Genomic DNA, 25,719 nt, shown 5'->3' with positions numbered 1-25,719 from the left:
TGTAGTTGAAATGAACAATCTGTTGGTTTTGCGGATATGTATAGTTCTATCTATGTAGAATGCAATGGCCCTGCGGTGATTGAGGGTATGAAGAGTTGCCTGCGTCCTGTTGTTGTGAGATTTGGGAAAGAAGACAGGTAAGTTGATATGTTCATTGAAGTGGAATGCAGAAGAGACCTTTGGTAAGGATTTTGGATGAGGCCTAAGTACCACCTTGTCTTTATGGAAGGCCGTAAAAGGTTGGTCCATTATGAGGGCTGCAATTTCTCCCACCCGTCTGGCAGATGTTATGGCTACCAGAGGTGGAGTATAATCAAAGAACACTAGAACTGGAAGGGACCTTGAAAGGTCATTGAGTCTAGTCCCCGGCCCTCATGGCAGGATCCAGTACCATCTAGACTATCCCTGATAGATATCTATCTAACCTGCTCTTAAAAATCTCCAGAGATAGAGATTCCACAACCCCTGTAGGCAATTTATTCCAGTATTTAACCACCCTGACAGTTAGGAAGTTTTTCCTAATGTCCAACCTAGGACATTTTTAAATACCTGAAAGCCACTATCATGTCCCCTCTCAGTCTTCTCTTTTCCAGACTAAACAAACCCAGTTCTTTCAGTCTTCCCTCATAGGTCCTGTTCTCTAGACATTTAATCATTCTTGCTGCTCTTCTCTGGACCTTCTCCAATTTCTCCACATCTTTCTTCAAATGTGGCGCCCAGAACTGGACACAATACTTCATGCACAAGAATGATACATGCACACAATAAAGAATATACACATTTAGGGGATCAGAGGCTCTTGAATTATAGGTTACTTGATCTGTTTGCATGAAACACATCTAATTTTTTGCATATTTAAAAATGTACTCTCATAAAAATATGAGGGTGTAGTGTCACACCCTTCTCATCAGATTTCATGAAAATATTCTTTACGGTCCACAGAAAACAAACAGCATGTGGCTACACCTAGGAAACAAATGCTTAATGCCTGTGCAAATCCAACCAGTTCATTTCTGAGCAGAAGGAAGTGAAACAAAATTGCTCTCTGGTCTCTTCCTTGCATGAGAAGCCATGGCTGTTGCTGCAAATCCAGCAAAAACACTCCAGGATGAAGTGACCTGTCCCCTCTGCCTGGAGTATTTGAACGATCCGGTGTCTCTAAACTGTGATCACAGTTTCTGCCAAGCCTGCATCACCCAGTGCTGGGGGGGACTCACTACAGATGTCTTCTGCCCTCTGTGCAGAGAGACCTTTCCTCAGAGGAACTTCAGACTGAATAGGCAGCTGAGGAATATTGTGGAGGCAGCCAGAGAACTCCAGTTGCAGGCAAGGAGGGAGCCAGCCCCAGAGAGACTGTGTGAGAAACACCAGGAGCCTCTAAAATTCTTCTGCAGAGAGGATGAAATCCCCATCTGTGTGGTGTGCGACAGATCCAAGGGGCACAAAGATCACACAGTGATTCCTGCAGAGGAAGCCGCCGAAGAATTCCAGGTAGGGAAATGTTCAATTGTCACGTTTACAACAAAACCCCTTTTTTCTAAATAACCAGAGGCTTGGGAAACTCACTCCCCCCCAGTGTTAGGGTTTCCTTCAGCCCCAGACAGTCACTCAGTGAGCCTCCACTAGAGAGGAACAAGGAATTTCAGGCCTAAGTAGGATTTTCATCAATTGGGAATCCTCCAAGGCTCATGCAGGTGAAATGTGACCTTCCATTAATGGCTTGCACGTCAGAGTGAGGGGGAGAGAGTGACCCATACCCCACCCATCCTGTTCCCCACACATGGAGCTTAGGGCAGTGAAGGACCCCCAGTCTCTGCCCCTCCAACTTCCACCTCCTCCCAGAGCTATATACAGCATGACTATGTCCACACTACAAAGAAAAGTCAGAAGAGCAATTTGCATATCTTTTTCTGCTTTTCTTCTGAAAGAGACTTCTCTCACATTTTGCCCATCTACACTGGGCCAAATGTCATAAAAAAACCCTCTTTCAGAACATCCCTTTCCTCCTCATAAAACAAGGTTTACAGGATTGCCGACAAAACGCGTCTGCTTTTCTGAAATTTTCTTTGGAAAAGTGGACGTGTTCCCAGAAAAGCTCTGTCAACTAAACATACCCTAAGTCCATGCTCCTCCCATCCCTGGGGCTGAGGAAGCAGCTGGGCTGTAGGCACACATCCCCTTGACCCTTTTCTGCAGAGCTCCTCACAAGGACCGGAAAGGAGTCATTGCCTGCAAAGGACCCTGACAAGGCCTCTTCATCCCCTTCTCTCAGCAGGGACTCTCAGGACTTCGAGACTAGAGTTTGGCCTTATTGCTCTGAAGAATATCCAAGGTCTCCTCTACCATGTCCACAGGCCTCCTCCTTTTGGTCCTCTGTTTTACCTGCCTCAGGCCTGGTTGGATCACATAACCTCCCACCCCGCCCTTCATTGTCCCCACTCAGCCAGTTCTCCTCTCCTTGTCACAGGTGAGGTAGAGACCACCCTCCCTTTAAAGGGTTGATCACCCTGTGACCAGCATCACTCCTCATCCACACCCCTAAGGCCACAGGGAAAGAGTTTTGCAGATTTCAGTCTGGGAATTTTCCACATTGACATGAATGACAATGACAATAATTCATGTGCATAATGCCCTGGTGCCTATTGCACTGGCCTCTCTGGTCCCCAGTGAGCAATTAGGGCCGCAGGGTGCTGGGTACCCTATAGACCAGCCAGGCAACGTGAGCTCACAGTCACAGCCACCGTCTAAATGAAGATGAGGCACAGCAGGTGGAATGGGGGATGGGCAAAGAGGGTTGAGTTTGCAAACACCAGCAATCGCCATGGTTAGGTCTTCATGGGTGGCCTCCATCCAGATTTCCAAGCTGCCCCTTCTCCCTGGTGCAGACTCCGGTGCACACAGAGATCTGTGGGTTAAGGGTTAGGTGCTTGAGTGGCATCAGGCATCAGAAGGCGTCCACAGACCATTCTCCCATAGGCAGCGGGTATAATAGACTGGGGGAGGTTAGTCAACCCTGGCACATGTCTGGGCCTCTTCCTGCTTGGCCACTTCCTCAAGGGTCCCACCACCAGCAGCTGCCTAGCTGAATCCCTCTCTGCTCCTCCACTCCCCCCACCTTCTCTAGAGGACCCTGGTGTTCTCTGTGTCCCTCCTCTCCTCCAACTCCCTCCCTTGTGAGCTGCACATCCCCACCACTGCTTGCAGCTTCTAAATATGTGACACCCATTCCCTATTGGTGTAAATAGAGTAGAAAGGTCCAACGATTTCAAACAGTATGAAAAGAAAACACTCCAGGTGTGCATTAATATGGTATCTCTAATATCATAAACCTACCGGGTCCTTTGCCCATCAGTAGCGATCTTCCCTCCTCTAAAACTAAAAATAGCATCACTCAAATCATTTCCTTTTTCTTCAGGAAAGAATCCAGGCCCATTTGAAAACTCTGAGGTGTAAAAGAGAAAAGCTGCTGGGATTTCAAGTGAGTGGAGAGAAGAGAAGCCAGGAATACCTGGTAGGTGCCATAAGTGGGGGATGATCACCAAGAAATCAAAATTAATTGCTTTAGCAGAATTCCTCCTTAGGCTTGTACTATATGCCTGTTCTTTTCAACCATTTTGCATTTGCAGACCTCTTCTGACATTTCTAATGTTGGCGCTTTGAAAATCTACCATATCTGTGAATAGTTGAACTCTGTTCAATCAGTTTTCAATCTGAGGGTATGTCTACACTAGCACTCTAGATCAATCTAGGGAGGCTAATGAAGGCGACCAAAATTTCAAATCAAGCCCGCTTGATTTGCATGTTCCCAGCCGGTTGCCATTTTAGAAATTGACTGGCCCGAAGTAACTACCCGCGTCTACACGCAGCAGTGAAACAGGATTTCAATGTAAAGCCCCTAAATCAAATTAGCTGGTAAACCTCATTGCAAGAGAAATACCAGCTAATTCGAGTTAGGGATTTAAATTGGAATCCCGTTTCACTGCTGCATGTAGACGCGGGCTGTTACTTCAGCTAGTCTATTTCTAAAATGGCGCCCGGCCGGGAACATGCAAATCAAGTGTGGGATATTTAAATCCCGGGCTTGATTTGCAATTTCGGTTGCCCTCATTAGCCTCCCTAGAGCGATCTAGGGGGCTAGTGTAGATGTACCCTGAGTCTTTTGAGGATCCCTTAGACATGGTACGTGGATCCCCAGAGGTACAGAGTACAGGTTGAAAACCAGGGCCATAAACTGCTGCATACTATTTTTCTTATTTACAGTATGTTAACTACTGTTAGCTTAATTAAATTCACTTCATGAGTAACAATTTCTATTACTGAACTAACAGAATGTTGAATTACAAAATGCCGTGCCCTAGAACAAATACTAACTGATACTAACTCCTCGGTTTCACAGTTCTCAGCCTCCACCAGACTGGAGGGTAGAGGATATTTAGTTATGTCTTGGGGAGTCCTCTTATTTAATCTCTGTTTGCCGTTCTGAGTTCCAGCTTGAATAAAGTTCCAGGATGCCATGTGGTGAGTTCTAGCCCTCCATTCCTTTCCTGTTTACAGTGCCTTTGGGCTCTGACAATTTCCCCATTCCTGTCATTCACCTTGGATGCCTCAGGGTGCTGTCCAAAGATGCCTCACAATCCTTACTAATTACTTACAGTTACTGCAGTTCACACCCTGCAAGTCAGTTTCTCTTTCACTACAGTTTTTATTTTGTAGCAGGTTAGTTCCTTCACATTTCGCTCTTATGAACGATGGCGGTGTGGATGTGGCCTTTGCTGGGGAATGTGGGCTTTTGTCTGCTACTTCACAGTCCTGAGAGAGAGGGAAAGAGGGAGGGAATGTAATTAATTCTCAATTAATTATTTAATGTCCACCTTTTATGGGTGGCAGTGACAATGATTTTCCCTTCAGCCAGTCCCTTATCCTGCTTTTGTAGGCTAATTCTACATTACAGCAGTTTTTTGGAAGAGGAAATGCAAATCTCACACTCTCATTTGCAAATCTCATGCTCTCATTTGCATATTCTCTGTAAACCTCATTTTTTGAGGAATAAGAGATCTTGTGCAAAACAAGGTTTTTCCGACAAATGGCCCCATCTACACAGAGCTTTTTATTGCAAAAACCTCTTCCACAAATAGGATCCAAAGAGAATATGCAAATAATAGCATGAGATTTGCAAATGAGCACTCTATTTGCATTTCCTCTTCCGACAAACTGCTGCAATGTACACATAGTCCTAATATGGGAGCCAACTCCAATCCTGAACTGAAGATATCCAATGCAGAACACTGTCTGCTGCTTTTTCTCTCAGTTTCATTTGCTTTTGTTTTTTTCTTCCCACCTGTTTCTATGAATGTGGTTGAGTAAAGCCAGGTAAAGACCTTCTCTAGCAGAATATTTACAAAAATGAGTTGAACCAAATACGCTATATTTTAAGTTAGCAAATCACAAATTTGATTTTTTGCTTAGGCAAATGAATTTTTTTTTGACAAATCAAAATGTTTTGTTTCAATTTTGACCATTTCCTTAAAAATAATTTTACAAAACAAGGCAATTTTCAAAAATTTGTTAAACTTTAAAATCCAGAAAAAATAAAAGAAGCAAAACAACTGGATGACATTGTTGGTAATTCATGAAAAGTACACCAAGATCCTGGGCTGAGTCTTGCCCCCTGTTGCTTTGGATCTGCATCACAGAGGCCATCAATCACTCACTACCCAAATCATATCAGATATGGAAACGTCCTTTATGAGATTCTTGGGCCAAAAGGAAAGTTGTGAGAAATTCCTCTCTTTAGTTACCACAGGATACTGTTCAGTATCTGATGCAAAGAGATTCTTCTTCCTGCACACTCAGCACTCTGTGAAAGGATGCCAGGCTCCATACATTTGCTCTTAGTGATGGTGGTGGTTTTCTTCTTCCGCCCCTCCCCCTCCAACACCAGAAACAGACACAAACCGAGAGGCAGCAGATTGTGACTGAGTTTCGGCAGCTGCGGCAGTTCCTGGAGGAACAAGAGCGACTCCTTCTGGCCCAGCTGGAGAAACTGGACGAGGCGATTGTGAAGATACAGAATGATGCTGTTACCCAATTCTCGGAGCAGATTTCATGTCTCAGTGAGCTGATCAGTGAGCTGGAGGGGAAGTATCAAGAGCCAGCAAGTGAATTCCTGCAGGTGAGACAGAGTTAGAAATTCTCCAAATCCTACCACAGAGACAGGACAGCTCCTAAAATATGGGCACAGGAGTCAAGGAGTCAGAGATCACACCGCAACTCCGTGTGTGCACTCCTGACATGGGAACTGTTATTATTTTGTGCGGACTCAGAGATAGTAGAGATGGCAAAGCCCAATTAGCTCATGGAATCCATGGGCCTGGGGCCAGGCAAATATGTGCAAAATCCCTCCCTTGAAATTGCAAGTGAGTGTCAGGTGGGACTGAAACTCTCTCTCTCTCTCTCTCTCTGTCTAGGATGTCAGAAGCACCTTGAGCAGGTATGTGGCTCTCACGCCCCTCACACTGCACAGCACTGAGAAGGATCTTGGCAATGACGTTGCCAAGAATTCTATGAAGTTAGTGCTGCCTCTCCACCGGGCTCTATAGCAAAATGTGCAGGGAAGGTGACATTTTGGATTCAGATCTCCCCGTTCCATTTAATCCTGAGGCTCTCACCCTTTCAGAGAAGACTCTGGAATTAGCTATTGAAAGGGAAAGACTGTCCTATATTATATTCTACAGATGTCATCTCTCTGGGGATGTCTCAGGACGGTGGAGATGGATCATGGGCCTGTCACTGCTGGGCACCATTCAGCCCAGGACAGCTGGGACCAAGAGTCTGTTCCACCTGAAGGCTGTTTGGAGACCAGTGTGGAATGAGCAGGGAAGGGGACAGTTGGTGTCTCAGTCTAGTTCCTAATGGGCAGATTCCTAAAGCGTTTCACCTGGGAACTTCCTGTCCCTCAGCGCCTGGGAGCCACGGAGTGATTTGGCCATAGAGACTCATTTCACCTTTCATCCCCAGAGGTGGACTCTCCAGGCCAGAGGTGAAGAACAGTAATGGGACCTCTGAGGGGAACATTTTCCTGCCATGTCCTTTGCTGCCCCTGCTCTGAGGCTGGGAAAAGCAGAGGGATTCTGACTCCAGGCCCATAGCAACTCACTAGAAAGACTTTCTAACGAGTCACTAAATGAAATATATTTATGTGACATTGTTTCTGTCCAGGTGTGAGAAGGGGACATCCCAGCAGCCAGAGGAAATTTTTCCTGTGCTGGAAAAGAGACTTGGGGATTTCTCCCAGAAAACTGTTGCTCTTATGGAGGCTCTGAAGGAGTTCCAAGGTACCCAGTATGGATCTAGGATGGAAAATTTGAATGAGCCTCTGAGACTGGTGGGAGAATGACTGGTTAATTGGTTCATAAAAAGATTATTCATAGATTTAATGTTGGGTGACATAAATAGATTTAATTGTTGGGTGACAATGCCATGCACTAAAGGTCTAAGATACTCAGGTTCATTAATTCAAACCTTTTTTTGCACCAAAAACATGTCTGGCCATTAGAATTACTATTAATGTAAGAAATGACAGACATACAGAAAGTGTTAGCCACTTACCTTCTCCAGGGACACAGGCAGGTTATGGTGGGTTTCTCTTAAAAACTTCTGACTCTCCTTTATACTGTCTGATATAATACACATCTAAATTACACATTTACTACTGCTTTTCTAATACTCTTTGAGTGTTACGAGAATGTTAATATAATTCATGCAATATAGGAGCATGAACTTTTTAATTAAAAGGTCTTTTGCTGTCCAAGCTATTTCCCTGTAACTCTTTTTTCTAATTGGTTTATTATCACTGATTACGCATTGGTCACTATGGCCTTGTCTCTGCATAGGGATTTTTGTACTTTGCTAACTGCTCCTGGGCAGTACATTTTGGATGTCTGTTGTCTTTTAGCGAATTGTGCTGTCAAAACATCTGTTTGATCTACACAGCAACTTATGAACACATCACTTAATAACAAGGAGTCTTTAAGGCAACATCTTCCATATGTAAAGCACACTGCTAACAGGGCCAACACCATGTCAGTCAGCACAAAAACATGATTTCATAAGAACTTACAAATGGCCACATGGGGTCAGATCAAATATCCATCTAGCCCAGTATCCTGTGTGCCACGAACGGCCAATGCCAGGTTCCCCAGAGGTAACGAAGAGAGCAGGCAGTTTCCAAGTGATCCATTTGCTGTTGCCCACACCCCACTCTGGCTAGGGATTCCATTCCTGCCCATCCTGGCTAATAGCCACTGATTGACCCATCCTCCATGAACTTCTAATTCTTTTTTTATCCTTGTTACAGTCTTGGCTCTCACATCATCATCTGGCAAAGAAGTCCACATGTTGACATGCATGAAAAAATATTTTCTTTGGTTTCTTTTAAACCTATGTCTATTAATTTCATTTGGTGACCTCTAGTTATTGTGTTATGAGAAGCTATAAATAACACTTCCTTATTTACTTTCTTTACACTAGTCATGATTTTATAGACCTCTCCCATATCCCTCGTTAATCATCTCTTTTTGAAGCTGAAAAGTCCCAGTCTTATCCTCTCTTCATATGGAAGCTGTTCCACGCCGCTAATGGTTTTTTAAACATTGTCTGTGCTTTTCCCAATGCCAATATATCTTTTTTTGAGACGAGGTGAGCAGATCTGCATGCAGGATCCAAGATGTGGGCGTACCATGGATTTATATAGAGGCAATGTGATATTTTCATTCTTATTCTATGTCCCTTTCCAAATTATTCTCAGCATTCTGTTTCCTTTTTTGGCTACTGCTGCACATTAAGTGGAAGTTTTCAGAGAACTATCCACAATGGCTCTAAGATCTCTCTCTTGAGTGGTAACAGCTAGTTTAGAGCCTCATCTCATATGTATAGTTGGGATTATGTTTTCCAGGGTGTATTACTTTGCATTTATTAACATTGATTTCCATCTGTCATTTTGTTGCCCACTCACTCAACTTTGTGAGATCCCATTGTAGATGTTTGCAGTCTGCTTTGAACTTAATTATCTCAAGCACTTTTGTATCATTTGGAAATTTTGCCACCTCATTGTTTACTTCTTTTTTTTAGATAATTCTGAATACATTAAGCAGTACTGATTCTAGTACAGTTGCCTGGGGGACACCACTATTTACCTATCGTTGTGCTGAAAACTGTCCATTTATTCCTACCATTTGTTTCCTATCTTAAGCAGTTACTGATCCATGAGGAAACCTTCCTTCTTATGCCATGAAGAGGGCCTTACCTAATTCACAGGCCATTTTGGTTAATTTCACAGTCATAAGATTTAAAAAATCATAACCTTCATGATTTCAGCTATTTAAATCTGAAATCTCATGGTGTTATAATTGTAGGGGTCTTAGCCCTGTCAAAGTCAGACAGGACTCACAAATTTGTCAGACTGCTCTGTTTATTCAGCAAAGCTCTGCTAAAATGCATGGAGAAAATGTGAGTGCCTTACAAGGTTCAAACCCCTTGATTTATACAGTCAAAAGAAAGCCAAAATTAACAGGATTAAAAGGGGGGCAAAACTTCACATAATTAGTGTGAGGCTACTCAAGTATTCTTCATTTCCACATCAAGCACACAGCAATCTCCTGTCCAATTGCTTGGTTAGCTCAATTGTTTTCTCCCTAACACCTAATGTTCCTTTTCCTATTAACTCTGGCTAGCACTTTGTAATCTGCATTCCTACAAACAACATTAACATACTTTTCTTCTTCCTGTTCAGAGACAAACAGTATTCCTTCAATTTATTCAATTATTGCAGCATAATTCATCTTTCTCTTATAGTATAATTCTTTCTACTTTCACAATCCCTCCTTTTGGTCAAGCCACGCCTATGACCAACAATTACTGGGTTCCATACATTAACCGTTCTTTGTCTCTCTGTTCATCAGTGATATTTAAAATCATCAGAATAGCACTCTGGTGAGGGGACATGTCTGTGACATGTCTTGCACAGTTTTGGATACAACAGGAGATTAACTGAAAACATACAAAAATCATTAAGATCCCAAATAGGATAGTCAGGGCTCCCTGAAACAACCAGTTTCCTATGCCAGAGAAATTGGACAAGTTACTTAGCCATTTCCACAGGGAACTTGGCTCTTCGTTGGAAAGGTATGCAATCTGTTCCAAGTGGCTAGCGCCATCTATTACATCATTGGTGTTGTCAGGTGTGTATATATACACAACATTCTTTGCCGATGAGAGCACAGGTCCCTCCTTTTTCACCTAAAATTACGGAGGCGTTCTCGTGGGAAGGACTCTAACACTCGGAATTGTGGGAAAAGTTGGGCGGGATAACAGATACCTGACCAGTTAACTGGTAACGCGGTATAGGCTTTTGTCCCGCAGACCCACTGATGCCCTATCAAAGCTGGGAAGGGTCGGTTGCACCCCTTTGCCATATAGGTTTCTACAAAGGTGGAGTAATATCCCCCGAAGGGCACACGGTGATTCTCCTTACGGGGAGTGGTGTTATTTGCATGGCATTGAAAGATTGTACTGTTGTTACAATATGCTGGAGACAACTGCTCCTCCCCAGATTCAGCCCCGTCCCATTACACACCAAACACCAGTGACCTTTTTCCTCCTCCACACTTATCCGTTTAGATACATTTATTCCCACTGCTTCCCAAGTGTCATTACTGTTCCATGTCTTGTTAAACGGGTGAGGCCTGGGGAATTAAGTGGGATTGCCAAGACAGGAACCAGCTTGTGAGTGGGATGGAATGTGGCTGCAGACCCAGCAATTAGAGATATTAAGGGTCTGAGCGATCCATACTTGCCGGTGGATAAAAGAATTGTCATTGTCATTGTGGATTCCCCAGACCTTAAGACACCAGTGGCCGAGGAACAGGCCCCACCAAAGGCACATGTTGGAGGCAAGGCCCTTTTGGTTCTGACAACCTCCACTGAGGGAACCGCAGTTACGGTTTTATGTCCACCAGACAGCAGGCGCTAGGCTCACTACTGCTTCTTCTTGGGCCTTGCTTTTGGTCCTCGTCTGCTTCAGGCAATCCTTACGCGAACGTAGGTTGTAAGGTATTGCAGGCTGTTCCTCTACGTCTTCTTCTGGAGTCAAAATTGACTCTGCATGGTCCTGAGGCGATGATTGGTCCGCTGGGGATGGTGCCTTCTTACACTGCGAAGCCTGTATCCATGCTGCAATGCCGGATAACTTAACAGCCGTCTGGGCAGTGAGCAGCACCTGATGCGGGCCCTTCCACTGGGGTTCCAGGGCGTGTTTTCGTTGGTGGTGTCATACGTAGAGCCAATCATCTGTCTCGAGAGCGTGGCAGGCATCAGAGATGGGTTCCGTCGCCCAGGCAGCTTGAACCTGTGAATGGAAGTGACTTACAGCTTGCATTAGTCCCTTGCAGTACTGAAGGAGTGTACTGTGAGTCAAGTTCAAGTCTGAGACTGGAGTAATGGTAGCCATTGTTCACATAAACAATTTCAAAAGGACTTAATTTATGTCTTTGGGATGGTAGGGACAGTGCAGCAGGTGTGTGACGTGTAACACACGATCCAGGTGCTGAACAAGTTGTTCAGTAAAATGTGTACCCCGGTCACTGGACAGAGTGGCAGGAATTCCTTTGGCAGGCATAATATGATTTAACAAACATTTGGCAACAGACAGTGAATCAGCTTTGCGACAAGGAAAGACTTCAATCCAACCCGAAAATAAGCATACCATAACCAAAATAAATTCATATAGTTGACACACAGGCATTTGTACAAAATCAAGCTGCCAATGCAAGAACAGTGCTTGGGGCAGGCCCCAGAACCCTTGAGCTACCTTTACAGGTTTGCCAACATTGTAGCTTTGGCAAGTGGTACAAGCGGCACAGTGGCGAGCTGCAAAAGAGCTGAAATGGGGGGCCCACCATTCTGCCTTAGTTACAGCAGAGATCATACCCTCCTTTCCGACATGCGAAACGCCGTGTAGCAGGGCGGCCAGAGCTGGGTAGAGCGAAAAGGGGGCCACAAAGGCACCACTAAACGAGCGCCAAAGGGAATCAGGGTGTAGAGAGCAACCCTGGGTGACCCAGGAGTCTTTTTCTGTTTCTGGGGCAGAGTCTTGGAGCAGGGTGACTTTAGAAAGGGACTGCGGTGGTACAGAAACAGAAAGGGAACCGAGAAACGCACCTGGGGAAGGTTCTATGGCAGCATTACCCTTAGCAACATCAGTATCTGCTGTGGAGTGACCAGGGCACTTAACAATAGCTAATGCAGATGGGAGTGCATACAGGAGAGCAGCAATGTAGGGGCCATTCTTGATAGGGCTACCAGCAGAGGTAAGGAAACCCCGAGCTTGCCAGAGGGTGCCAAAGTCATGTACAACCCCAAAAGCATATCGAGAATCAGTATAAATGGTGGCGGAGCGTCCCTCAGCCAGAAAGCAAGCGCGGGTTAGGGTTAGTTCAGCGACTTGTGCTGAGGTCACAGAAGGTAAAGGTGCAGCTTCTAGGGTTTCAGAGAGTGATACCACAGCGTATCCTGCGAGGAGACGACCTTGGCTATCTCTAAAGCAGGAACCGTCAGTGAATAACACAAGGTCGGAGTTAGAGAGAGGGACATCAGAAAGGTCGGGGCATGGGACGGTGACAGCAGAGACACTTGCAAGGCAGTCATGGGGTTCACCGTCATTAGACAGAGGAAGGAGAGTGGCAGGGTTCAACTGAGAACAGCACTTTATGGTGATATGCGAAGCCGAAAGCAGTAAAAGTGAGGCGGGCGGAGGAAAGGTGAGCTGTATTACGTTGTAACAGGAGAGTTTCTATAGAGTGAGGGACCATGAGAGAAACAGGAGAGCGGAGGACAAGGGACTCAGACATTTCAATTAGGCGTGCTGCGGCAGCCACAGCACGCAGACAGGGGGGGTAGACCTTGGGCAACTGGATCCAAGGTGGCAGAGAAATAAGCTACTGGACGATTTTTGCCACCATGCTCCTGAGTAAGAACAGGCAAAAAGATACTGGGACTTAGGGTGAACCGGGACAGAAAAGAAAGCAGAACACAGATCAACAACAGTAAAATGAGTTGCATCTGGCAGGATAGAAGCCAGATTAGTTGCTGGGTTAGGGATTACAGGAAAGGTGGGTACAACAATGCAGTTAATAGCTTGAAGATCCTGAACAAACCGCCATGATTTACCATCAGCTTTTCGAACTGGGAGGATAGGGGTGTTACAGGGGCTGGAACAGGGGACAATAATGCCTTGTTCCCACAGGGTGGATATGACCGGAGCTGAAACCTCTAAATCCCAAAAACCCGGTGCCACGACCCCTTCTCTGACCTCATCCCCATTCTTGGTACCCTCCCCATTCCCAGTACTGTCTGCCCTGCCCTGAATAATGCTGTATTTGCAGAGCCATTAACTTTTGTGAGGACTGCTTCTCTTTCCTTTTAGAGTGCAGTGGCAATGCTCTGCCACTGCTTGCAATTTGTCCATGGTCTTGGCCTCCCATCCAACACTTATTTGCTTTAACATACTGCTAATAGCAGATAAGAGGCTATTAACAAACGCATGCGCCAGGGCGCCCTGTCCATTTTCACCCGGTTGCTGTATACCAGAATGTTGTTAAAAAAAAAAAACCCATCAGTCAGTCTGTGTGATAGTTGCCCGGGTTTTTTTTTTTTTTTTTTTTTTTTTTTTTTGCTGCTGTTTACGGGGTTATAAGTAGCTTACACAGTTGCAGGTCTGCTTCAGAGGGTTCATAGGCATTGCACACTAGCAAAATTCCTCTGCAAATTTGGTAGGGTTTTCCTGGGGCTTTGGAAAACCTTTTACAATTGAGTGGAGCTCTGTGTGGGTCCAGGGTTTATAGCTTCAAGCAGGACCGGTCTGAGTCTTCTTGGAGGACGGGGTAGAGGGAAGCACTCGGTCTGGTGGTGGGAGAGGAGGTTTCCAATAAAGCTTTTTACTTATAATTAGAATTTTTAAGGGAGGTGAGCTTCGATTCAGTTCATTTAAGATTTGTCTCGTTCCACCACTGCATGAAGCAATCTACCTCTCCTCTAGCCAATTTAGTTTTGGGAAGGCCAAGTTTGTCTTTTAAGACGTCCACTTGGTCTTTGTTCCAAGATCCTAACAGTGGCCACTGAGTTTTGGGATCCCCCCAGAGTCAATCTAGATCATTTTTCCAGAAATTTACAGGAGTCCGGACCCTTTCTAAAATATATAAACTGAGCCAGGGTCCCTTTAGGGAACTATCCCTGCTTAGACGTCTAGTTACCCATACAGGAGGACTTCATACACCAATCACACAAGGAGGAAATTCGGGTTCGTCAGAGCGGTGCCCAGTGCAACACACAAAAGAAGCCCACAGGCTACTGCCTCAATCGCCCTTGCGTTCACTCCAAGGATTTTATCCAAGGTGCGGTGCGGCTGCGATTGTGCAGATTCCAGTCACACAGACCGCGGGGACAGGAGCCCCTTGGTCAGCCAGTCCCCGGACAGGGATGGCTCCCAGACTCACTCACACCACAGGGAAGACAGATAGACACAGAGACAAGACAGTCCTCAGTCCGGACAAAATAATTACCTGACCAGAGTCCTGATGTTAGATCCTGGGATCCCTACCAGAACAGAGCAGGAACCAACAGGTTCGATGGTGTAGACTTCGCTGTGGCTGTGCACCTTTCCATTCTGGCAGAGGACCGCTCGGGCCAAATGCCCAGGTGCTGGCTACCACGGTCATCCTGCAAGACAGTCAGGGATCTCACAGCCTCAGCGAAGACGGTTGCCATCTCGGTAGAACCTCCAAATTGTCAAAGTCAGACAGGACTCACAGATTTGTCAGACTGCTCTGTTTATTCAGCAAAGCTCTGCTAAAATGCATGGAGAAAATGTGAGTGCCATACAAGGTTCAAACCGCTTGATTTATACAGTCAAAAGAAAGCCAAAATTAACAGGATTAAAAGGGGGGCAAAACTTCACATAATTAGTGTGAGACTACTCAAGTATTCTTCATTTCCACATCAAGCACACAGCAATCTCCTGTCCAATTGCTTGGTTAGCTCAATTGTTTTCTCCCTAACACCTAATGTTCCTTTTCCTATTAACTCTGGCTAGCACTTTGTAATCTGCATTCCTACAAACAACATTAACATACTTTTCTTCTTCCTGTTCAGAGACAAACAGTATTCCTTCAACTTATTCAATTATTGCAGCATAATTCATCTTTCTCTTATAGTATAATTCTTTCTACTTTCACAGCCCAAAATGGAGTTGGGGGCATTGCAGGGTTATTTTAGAGGGGGTTGTGGTGCTGTTACCCTTACTTCTGCATTGCTGCTGGCAGGGGCACTTCCTTCAGAAGTGGGCAGCTGGAGCGGGGTGGCTATCATCTGAGAGGCCAACTCTGAAGGCAGAGCCACCCGCAGCAGCAGCAGAGCAGAAGGAAGGATGATATGGTAGGGTATAGCCACCCTTACTCCTACTCTGCGGCAGGTGGAGCACTACCCTCAAAGCTGGGCCCTCAATAAGCAGCCCCCATTGGCTGCCCAGCTTGGAAAGCAGTGCAGAAGGCAGGATGGCAATACTGCAACATCCCTAAAATAACCTTGCAAACACCCTGGATCTCCCTTTTGAGTCAGGATCCCCAGTTTGAGAAACACTCCTCTCTGGAGTGCAGTACAGGGTAAAAACCCACAAAAAAAACCCAATCTCACTGCAGGAGAGCAGGAATCTCAGTCTGTGACATGTCTTTCATGGCCATGAATTTGGTAGATCCCTAGTAATGAGAAAAGGCAGCAAGTGAATGAAACAAACCATCTGGAGTCTGAAGGCTGGGACAGGATGATGAGGGGGAAAGTAAATCTCACAGATTATGTGTCCTGGGATGAGTGTGAGGCTGCAAAGATGTTGGTTTCATTGTTGATAGCTGCATGAATGAGCGAGAAAAGAGAAGGTTTCAGATTTGTTTATTTTTTATCTTACTATATATTTTAGAAATGTCCGTCGGTCCTTCCATCCCTCTGTGAGTCTATTCAAGAACTTCACTGTGGCTGGAAGTGGGGTGGCCTAGTGGTTTGGTCCCAGAATTAGCCAGCAGAACAGGGGTGCAGAACCCTGCTGCTGGTGCCCCAGCCTAGAAACTCCAGCCCACTATGTGAGTATGGTCCTTAAGATTGGGGCCTGGCAACAAGAGTTCAGAGTTTCCCCTTAGCAAGGGTTCATTGTCCCGAGTGGTGGGGGGCTTATTTGCTCCTGTGGCTGGCCAAGTGGACAGGCTTTGGTTCCTATCCTGTAGTCAGCAGAATCACACTCCTGTCTCCTTGCTGGTCCGCCCCTAACTGAGCCTTTTATCCTTTCTCCAGTCCTGGCATTGGCTACAGGTATAGCGGGGTGGGGCTTGCTGGACCAAAAGGCTTTATTGATTCCTGTCATGCCAGGCCCTCCCCTCTCCACTCCGTCACATTCACCTAAGTGGTAAGAGCTAGGACCAGAAAATTTGGTAGGCAGTTTCCTCATATCAGAAGTTAAAGTAAGTCAGGGTTTGGTTGTGCCAGGACAATGGGATGTGCCTGGAATTCAATTGTTTCTCATAAAATGGAAAGGGAGGGGTCTGGCAGGAGGGACAGTTATACTGCAGAATGACCACAGGGGGGGACAAAGGGCTGGAGATGGGGACCATGCCAGCTATAACCCCATTGGGACAGTAAGAGGGAAGGGTAGAGAAAGGGACAGCTGACTACTATATATTTCAGAGGGTTTGTCTGTTCATCTGTATGTCTGTTTGTCCTCCAGCCAGGGAACATGCACCCCTCCCCTGGCTGTGCCTGCTGTAACAGTAGTGGTCATGCACAGGCGTCTCACTTGGCCCCAGACTGCTACAATGGGAGAGGGCTGGGGTTGTCTTCTCTCCCTGCATAGCCTGCATACTGAACCCCCTCTTCCCCAGCCCCACTCCAAAGCAATGAATTAAATAGGAAAAATAATACAAAAATATATTTAAGTTAAGGCCCCAAACAATGCGGGTAAATCTTCTAGTTTGAAATACCTGAGGCTACGTCTAGACTGCATCCCTCTGTCGACAGAGGGATGCAAATCAAGCACATCAAAAGTGCTAATGAAGCAGGGATTTAAATATCTTTAGGGACTTCATTAGTATAAACATGGCTGCCACTTTTTTTCAAAACAGAGCTTTTTCGAACCCCGCCCCCAGCAGTCTCTGTCGAAAATAAACCGTTTTTCGATAGATCCTGTATTCCTCAAAAAATGAAGTTTACACCCCTGAGGGTGTGTCTAGTCAGGGTGTGTCTAGACTACATGGCTCCATCGACGGAGCCATGTAGATTAGGCAGGACGACAAAGGGAAATGAAGCGGCGATTTCAATAATCGCTGCTTCATTTAAATCAAAATGGCCGCCACACTGCGCCAATCAGCTGTTTGTCGGCACAGCCCGGCAGTCTAGACAGGAATCTGCCGACCCCAGAACCCTTCATTGGCAGATCCTGTAAGCCTCGTTTCATGAGTCATAAGAGAGTGGTCGACAAAGGCTTCCCTTGTTGAGCAATCCATGTCTTTACTCGCGCGTTGTGCCAATGATCAGCTGAGCCGGCACAGCACGGTGACCATTTTTATTTTAATGAAGCTGGGGATATTTAAATACCTGTTTCATTGACTATGTCGGGTAGCCTATTTTACATGCCTCTGTTGGCAGAGGCATGTAATCTAGACATACCCTGAGGGTACATCTAGACTACATGCCTCTGGTGACAGAGGCATGTAGATTAGGCTAGCCGACATAGGAAAATGAAGCGGTGATTTAAATAATCGCCTCTTCATTTAAATTTAAATGGCTGCCGCGCTGAGCCGATCAGCTGTTTGTCGGCTCAGCACGGTAGTCTGGACGCTCTGCGGTCAACATCAAAGGCATTTGTCGATCTCCCAGGTATGCCTCCTGGGATGAGATTTACCTGGGAGGTCGACAAATGCCTTTGATGTCGACCACGGAGCGTCCAGACTACCGCGCTGAGCCGACAAACAGCTGATCGGCTCAGCGCGGCAGCCATGTAAATTTAAATGAAGTGGCGATTTAAATACCTGTTTCATTGACTATGTTGGGTGGCCTATTTTACATGTCTCTGTTGGCGATTTAAATAATTCATTTTCCTATGCCGGCTAGCCTAATCTACATGCCTCTGTCGCCAGAGGCATGTAGTCTAGACTTACCCTTAGTGTCTACACCTGTCTCTCTCTATCATGATGGAAACAGAGCTCTCTCTCTGAGTTCACTGTAGGGATGCTGTCATAAACATGAAGCCTGAAATCCCATCTCTTTTCTCCTCCAGACACTCTGCCATCGGAGCTGGAGACAAAAGCAGGGGAACCCCTTGGAGCGCACAGACTGAGTGAGTTTGCAGATGGAGGGAGATTGGCTTTAAGTGATGAGAAAATTCCAGATGCAACATCTTCATGAGATTGTAGCTAATGATGACAACCAAACTTACAGTAACCACAGCATGCACAGCCCCTCAAATAAACCCACTGGACATGTGGAGAAGGCAGACAAACACACTTGGCACTAACCGTGGGGCTAAGTTCCTGCCCAGGCTGCTGCACAGAAACCCTCTCTCTGAGCAGCGCCCACACAGAGCTCTCTGCCCTGCCTCCTCCCTCTGCTTCACACCATACAGGGGGCTCCCCACTGCTCTTCTCCCCCATCCGGCCTTTCCTCTGGGCAGGGCTGGGCTCTCCCATTGGAGCCGCTCCCTGTCTTGGAGAGACGCTCTCCCTGTGGTGCTGGCAGCTCCTCCCATCTCTCTGGGCTGGGGCTGCCCCACCTTATGCCACCCCCTGCTCTCTGGGGTCAGGCAGCTCTTCCCCCGCTCTGCACCTTCCCCTCTGTGCCCTGGCCTGGGAGTGGAGTGGAGCAGTGGTGGATTACCACAGGGCCCATGCCCAGCGGCTCTTGCCACTTTGGAAGCCCCTCACAGGATGACCAGAAAATTGCCCCACCCCAGCCTACTGCTTCTACTGGCCCAACTGTCTGGCCAGGCCAAAGCCTGAGCCTGGCTGTGATGATGAGCATATTCTCCGTGATCCATTCTGGAGCTGGTCCAGCTGCTGGCTAGAGCCCCGCTCTCCCCACTCCCCCACTCTGCACGCAAAGCTGCTGGCCAGAGCCATTCCCTGAGTCCCACCCCTCACTCCCACTAGGAAGCCGAAGCTGCCACAACACCCCCCACCCCCTATTTGTCCTATTTGTTCTTGTCAGCTGATGATCTGTTCTTGTCAACTGAACACCCAAAGGGGTGTTCACGCACTGCCCATGTGAACAAACATTCAGTTTTACCAAAATAGTTTGGGTGTCTGGAGTAGGGCTTGAAAAGTGAACTGGCCTGAGCAAAATGAGGCCGGTGGTAATAAGAGCTGCCAAGAGCTGGAGGGAACCATGGAACTTGAACCTTCCCTGGGCAGGGGGGCAGGGTGCCTAAAAGTAGCCCTAGCCTACAGTCCTGCTCCCCAGAGGCTGCCACACAGCACATGTGGAGCACCCAGGTCTCCCAGCAGCTGCCCAGGCTACCTGCACAGTTCTTACCATAGCCTGACTGCCAGACAGGACAGGCTGCAGGACCTGCGGCCAGGGGAGGAGCACAGGGTGGGCCCTGTGGCAGAAGGGTGAGGTGGGGGCACAAATGTTCTTTGGGTCCAGAGCCCCAATAAACGTTCATCTGCCTCTGGAGTAGGGGAGGGGGGTCTCCTCAAGAGTTAAAAGATGTGACTTGTCACCTGTGCCCCCACCTCCCTAAAAGCTTCTGACACCTGCCTGGCTGTCTCTGATGCTGGGAATGGAGCAGCCCCAGCAGGGGAGCTGACAGTTGACACCTTGTGACAGACCGGGCCGTGTCTGGGCACAGCTTAGGGCGTCCGCTCAGGGCGAATTGCTCAAATCCGGGGCTCTTTACAGTCCCCCTGACTGGTGACCTCTCCAAACAGGCCAAAAACCAGTCTCACAGAGCGCTTCAGCTGCCTGCCTGAAGCCTCCCGAGCAAAACCCCTCCGACACCCCAGCAATATCCGTACCCCAGATGGCCCCGGGCCTATACACAGGTGGGGGGTCCTAGCACCCAATCCCACCTACCCCGAACAAGTCCTGTCCGGTTCCAAGAAACCAGCCACAGATCCCTGGTCAATTTACCCTCTGGACCTTACCCACAAATCACGCTGGGCCAATCCTTTAGAATCTAAAACTAAAGGTTTATCAACACAAGAAAGAAAAGCATGAGAGTGAGGTTATTAAAGTACAGTACGTTACATGCACCGAATTTCCCAGTTCTCGATGCAGGCTCTAGCAGAGATGTTGCAGCTGCTGGTTAAAAGTCCTTATTGCACATCCTACGATCAGGATGGGTTCCCAGGTCTTCCGGGCTCTTCAATCCCTGCAGTGCTGCCTCTGGGATGAAGTGCTGAGCTGAGAACAAAATGGCATCGACCACATGGCCTCTTTATACTCCTTCCTGGCCTCTTCTAGTATGTAGCAGGTCACCTGGTCCTCAGCCTCTCTGCTGGCAGCTCTTGGGTCTCCGCCCTCCTGCTTTAGGTGTGTCTTTGGGCCATCAAGGGCCATTGTTCCACAGGGCTTCAATACTCAGTCTGTCCATAGCAATGCTCAACCACATTCACAGAAATATTCAGCTTCCACACAAATTACAGATTCCTACCTACACACACAGACATTATACACTCACATAAATAGCGTACATAAGATCAACAAACAATAATCTCCCATTCAATACCCCACATGGCTCCCCCCACACCAATTTCTGGGGGCAACACCCCCACCTAGGGGTGCAGCAGCGATCTGGCTGCTTCCCTCCAACTCAGTAATGTGACACCCCCAACGCAAAATTGATGCAGGAAGTGATGCCAGTAACATCACTGAGGGCATCACAGGCCTCCCCCAACAAAATGGTGGCGTGCCTCAGTTTCCCTTCTTACACGGGACCTTCTGGCTGGAACCCTTTTTGTCCTGTAAGAAGTTCCAAGACCAGTTACAAATGTTAACCACGAAATAGCAACATCACAATGTCCCCTTACATACCGTCTGTCGTTTGGTACATCTCCAGACAGATTACATGGTATTTTCATAAGCTCATGCACACTGTATACCGTTACAATTCTCTGCAACAATGGTACATTGGTTACAAGAATTAACATTAGTAACAAGAACAATCCTATACCAGGTGTATACTGAAATTCTCCATCAGGCCACTTCTCTGGCCCCACACCATTGCAGTTTTGGCCCTTCAGGTTTAAACTGCAAATCTTCCTGGCCAAAACAAGTCCTGCCCCTCCCCCTTGTCCTCTAGGCTCCAGGCCTGAAACCTCTGGCCTGACCCAGACAAAGGGCTGGCTGGGCGTGACTCCCTGGCTCACAATGGCCCTGGAATTCTCCCCCTTCCCCCACTCAGTGGGGTAACAGCAGTAAGCAGTAGACTCCCAAGTTTCTCCTCTGTCCACCTCCAACCTCTGTTTCCACATGGAACCAGATATCCACCTCCCTGATTGAGTATGAGTGTCCACCGTGTCCAGAGATGGGAGCATAACTGCCATCTCCTGCATCCTAGGGAGGGTGACCACACAGCTGTTCTGCTCTGCATACTTAGCTACCCAGCCCTTCTCCTGAATCTGAGACACTAACTTCCCACTCGCCTCACTCAACTGGGAACAATCCTGTCCCACACACACTGACTTCCCAGCAAGCTGGTCACCCACAGTTACTGGGTTAGCAGCCTGCTCCAGTTCTCTGGATGTTCCTGCCTCATCTGGAACAACTCTCAGTCCCTCTGAGACTTCACCACCACCCTCCACACTGGGTTTCCCTAAACCCAAGTCAGTGGAGTCACTGCCAACAGACAAGTTCTGTCTGCCAGGCACTGCAACAAGTGCCTCACACAAGAAGCTGCTGCCTTTTACAGGCAGAGCTTTCTCCTGAATGCCTTCTCCAAGCCAGGCATTGTCACCTCTCTCAGTTACTGCAAACTGCTTGCTACAAGCACTGCCAGGACTCTCCTCCCTATGAGCTTCCTTTAGCAGCAGTTCACCCTTCCCTGGCTCTGCAGTAGCATTGCCCTGCTGAGCCCCAACCAATTCCTCCTGCAATTCCCTTACTCCCTGAGTCATCTCTGGCCCCTCAGGTGGATTCACTGATAATCCCCTCTCAGGCACATAGACAGACCCACAAGAGACAGGGTCAGAGGCATCTTCACTCCCTGTGCAGCTCTCTAGATGGCTGTAAACGTCCACACCATCATTAGGCACCAGAGTTAACACACCCTCATTCTCTCCTTGTGCCCGGGCTAAGGGGTCTCCCTGCTCCCACCGAGTAGCTCCCCCCTCTGCCAGCAACACAGCAGCATCAGGCACAATATCAGGGTCACCACTGTCTGGTCTCTGGGGTTCTGGTAAAACACTGACTGTCTCTACCTGAGTTACCTCATCCCTCTCCCCAGCAGACACAAACCTTGGGCCACCCCCTTCCTGGGCCTTAGCCATATCCAGACCCAACTCTGGGACAACCACACTGCTCTCAGCCTTCACAGGCTGTGGTGCACCTTCCTCAGACAAAGGAAGAAACTCTTCCCCATACACAGCCAGACAACCAGAGACAGCTTCTCCCTTGTCCCAACACCCCTGGCTAATCTCAGTCATACAGCTAGCCACTGAGACAGCTTCCTTTACTGCCCCCTTGCTACTTCCACCAGCCAAATTGCCAGCTTGCACACACTGTGCTTCTTCACACAAATCACTTTCATCTTGTGCAGGTTCAATTCCACAAACCTCACCAGCCACCAGCTCCTCAACTAAAATTTCACTCTGGCCAGCCACTCCAGGCTGCCCCAGAGAAACATTTCCCTGATGTCTGGGCTCTTCTTGCCCTGGTTCTGATTCCAGCCTCACCTCTGAGGCATCAGACGGGCCCTCACCCCCAGGCTCACATATAGAGACACTTTCCCCTTGGTTACAGGGAGACTGACCAGCTCCAGGAAACTTTCCATACCCACATGCACCCCCTTCCCAAACCTCCCTGTTAGCTACAGGTAATACACAAGGTTTGCATTCACACATGCTTTGGGGTTGGGTCATCACATCAGCTGGGTAAAATACGTCTGCCATATCATAAGCACACCCCATACCCACAGAGTTATACATTGAACCTTCAGGAGGATCCAGTCTCTCTTGTTCTTTTAGTCTCTTAAGCTGGAGGTCAAGTCTAGCATTTTCTTCCTTGGCTAGGGCCATCTTCTTTGCATGCTCTGCCTCTTCCCTCCTCTGTCTCTCAGCATATTCTGCCTTTTTCTCCTCAAGTTCCCGATCCATCTCCTGCTTTCTCTTAGCAATTTCTTCATCTGCCTTCCGCCTTCTTTCAGCAGCCTCCTTGGCTTGCTTCTGCTCCTTTTCATTCACATCTCTGGTCAATAACAGCACTACCAGATCTAGTTTAGAGGCCCTTTTCCTAAAGGCAATGCCTCTCCCCAAGCACAAATCCTTCAGAGCACTTTTGCTCAGACTCTCATATAGTTCGGGGATCATCGCAGCGGTTCTTTAATCAACCAAACTCTCAACACCAAAAATTAAATTTAGACAGCGTGGGGTCCTGATCCCAAAGCTCAATTGACCAAGATCTGTGGATCCTGCCGACTACGCCACTGTGACAGACCGGGCCGTGTCTGGGCACAGCTTAGGGCGTCCGCTCAGGGCGAATTGCTCAAATCCGGGGCTCTTTACAGTCCCCCTGACTGGTGACCTCTCCAAACAGGCCAAAAACCAGTCTCACAGAGCGCTTCAGCTGCCTGCCTGAAGCCTCCCGAGCAAAACCCCTCCGACACCCCAGCAATATCCGTACCCCAGATGGCCCCGGGCCTATACACAGGTGGGGGGTCCTAGCACCCAATCCCACCTACCCCGAACAAGTCCTGTCCGGTTCCAAGAAACCAGCCACAGATCCCTGGTCAATTTACCCTCTGGACCTTACCCACAAATCACGCTGGGCCAATCCTTTAGAATCTAAAACTAAAGGTTTATCAACACAAGAAAGAAAAGCATGAGAGTGAGGTTATTAAAGTACAGTACGTTACATGCACCGAATTTCCCAGTTCTCGATGCAGGCTCTAGCAGAGATGTTGCAGCTGCTGGTTAAAAGTCCTTATTGCACATCCTACGATCAGGATGGGTTCCCAGGTCTTCCGGGCTCTTCAATCCCTGCAGTGCTGCCTCTGGGATGAAGTGCTGAGCTGAGAACAAAATGGCATCGACCACATGGCCTCTTTATACTCCTTCCTGGCCTCTTCTAGTATGTAGCAGGTCACCTGGTCCTCAGCCTCTCTGCTGGCAGCTCTTGGGTCTCCGCCCTCCTGCTTTAGGTGTGTCTTTGGGCCATCAAGGGCCATTGTTCCACAGGGCTTCAATACTCAGTCTGTCCATAGCAATGCTCAACCACATTCACAGAAATATTCAGCTTCCACACAAATTACAGATTCCTACCTACACACACAGACATTATACACTCACATAAATAGCGTACATAAGATCAACAAACAATAATCTCCCATTCAATACCCCACATGGCTCCCCCCACACCAATTTCTGGGGGCAACACCCCCACCTAGGGGTGCAGCAGCGATCTGGCTGCTTCCCTCCAACTCAGTAATGTGACACACCTCTACAGGCTAATGGAACTGCAGTGACTGCTCTGCTGAGTCTGGCTATGTCTACCCTGCGGAGCTATTTCGGGATACTGGAAGTATCTCAGAGTAGCAATTCTGCCTCTTTAAAGCAGCCCGTCATTTAGACATAGATTTCAAAATAACGGGCGTGCTATTTTGACGTTCCATGAGTTTTAAAGGACATTTCTGAATAGCGCTTTTCTCAGCACCAAATTTCAAGAAAAGCTATTTTGAAATTACCTCAAAATAAGCTACACAATTTACATTGTACAATTGTGCAGCTTATTTCAAGGTCAGGCTGCAGTGTAGATGCATCCTCTTAGGGGCCCAGGAAAGAGGCAGCTCCCTGGGATCCAGGCCAGTCTCAGCCAGAGCAGGGCTGCTGGGGAGGTTGGCAAATGGCCCCAGCTGCTCCCAGGGTTGAGCTCTGCCCCTCACACTCTGATTCTCTCTCCCCAGCGAATGTGACTCTGGATCCAGACACGGCACATCCCCAACTCGTCCTGTCTGAGGATCGGAAACATGTGAGATGGGAAGAAACGCAGCAGTATCTGCCTGACAGTCCTGAGAGATTTGACACTGAGCCCTGTGTGCTGGGCCATGAGGGATTCACTTCAGGGAGACATTACTGGGAGGTGGAGGTGGGAGCTGAGGGAGGCTGGGTTGTGGGCGTAGCCAGAGAGTCTGTGAGAAGGAAGGGACTGGTCAGCCCCGAGGAAGGGATCTGGGCTGTGGGGTGTGTGTTGGGTGAATTCTGGGCTCTCACTTCCCCTGCGACCCCTCTGCCCCTGAGCTGGGTCCCCAGCAAGCTCTGGGTTTGCCTGGACTGTGACCAGGGGCAGGTGACATTTATTGATGCTGGTGCTGAAGCCCCGATCTTCATTTTCCCACTGGGCTCCCTCCCTGGGGAGACAATCCGACCCTGGCTCTGGGTGCTGGGGGTAGGCTCCCAGCTCAGCCTGTGTCCCTGA

The 25,719-nt window shown here is 47.8% G+C and overlaps 1 protein-coding gene across 1 annotated transcript; it reads left to right on the top strand.

The window, feature by feature from the left end:
* The first annotated feature begins 900 nt into the window (after positions 1-900).
* On the top strand, positions 901-25,719 carry LOC102448054 (zinc finger protein RFP-like). Its single transcript, XM_025180524.2, has 7 exons — positions 901-1,491; positions 3,416-3,511; positions 5,942-6,172; positions 6,468-6,490; positions 7,219-7,334; positions 18,371-18,430; positions 25,208-25,719. The coding sequence occupies exons 1-7, from the start codon at positions 1,072-1,074 to the stop codon at positions 25,717-25,719; spliced, it is 1,458 nt and encodes a 485-aa protein (XP_025036309.2). The 5' UTR covers positions 901-1,071.

The sequence above is a fragment of the Pelodiscus sinensis genome, chromosome 32, assembly GCF_049634645.1.
Source record: "Pelodiscus sinensis isolate JC-2024 chromosome 32, ASM4963464v1, whole genome shotgun sequence".
Classification (NCBI taxonomy): domain Eukaryota; kingdom Metazoa; phylum Chordata; order Testudines; family Trionychidae; genus Pelodiscus; species Pelodiscus sinensis.
This window is presented reverse-complemented; position numbering and strand designations above follow the sequence as displayed.

What these genes read in the sequence shown, in the direction of transcription:
- LOC102448054 (XM_025180524.2), top strand. Translation starts at nt 1,072, where the DNA reads ATGGCTGTTGCTGCAAATCCAGCAAAAACACTCCAGGATGAAGTGACC. An exon ending in AAGCCGCCGAAGAATTCCAG is followed by an intron (nt 1,492 to 3,415) that starts GTAGGGAAATGT and finishes CTTTTTCTTCAG; the next exon opens with GAAAGAATCCAGGCCCATTT. An exon ending in GTCAGAAGCACCTTGAGCAG is followed by an intron (nt 6,491 to 7,218) that starts GTATGTGGCTCT and finishes GTTTCTGTCCAG; the next exon opens with GTGTGAGAAGGGGACATCCC.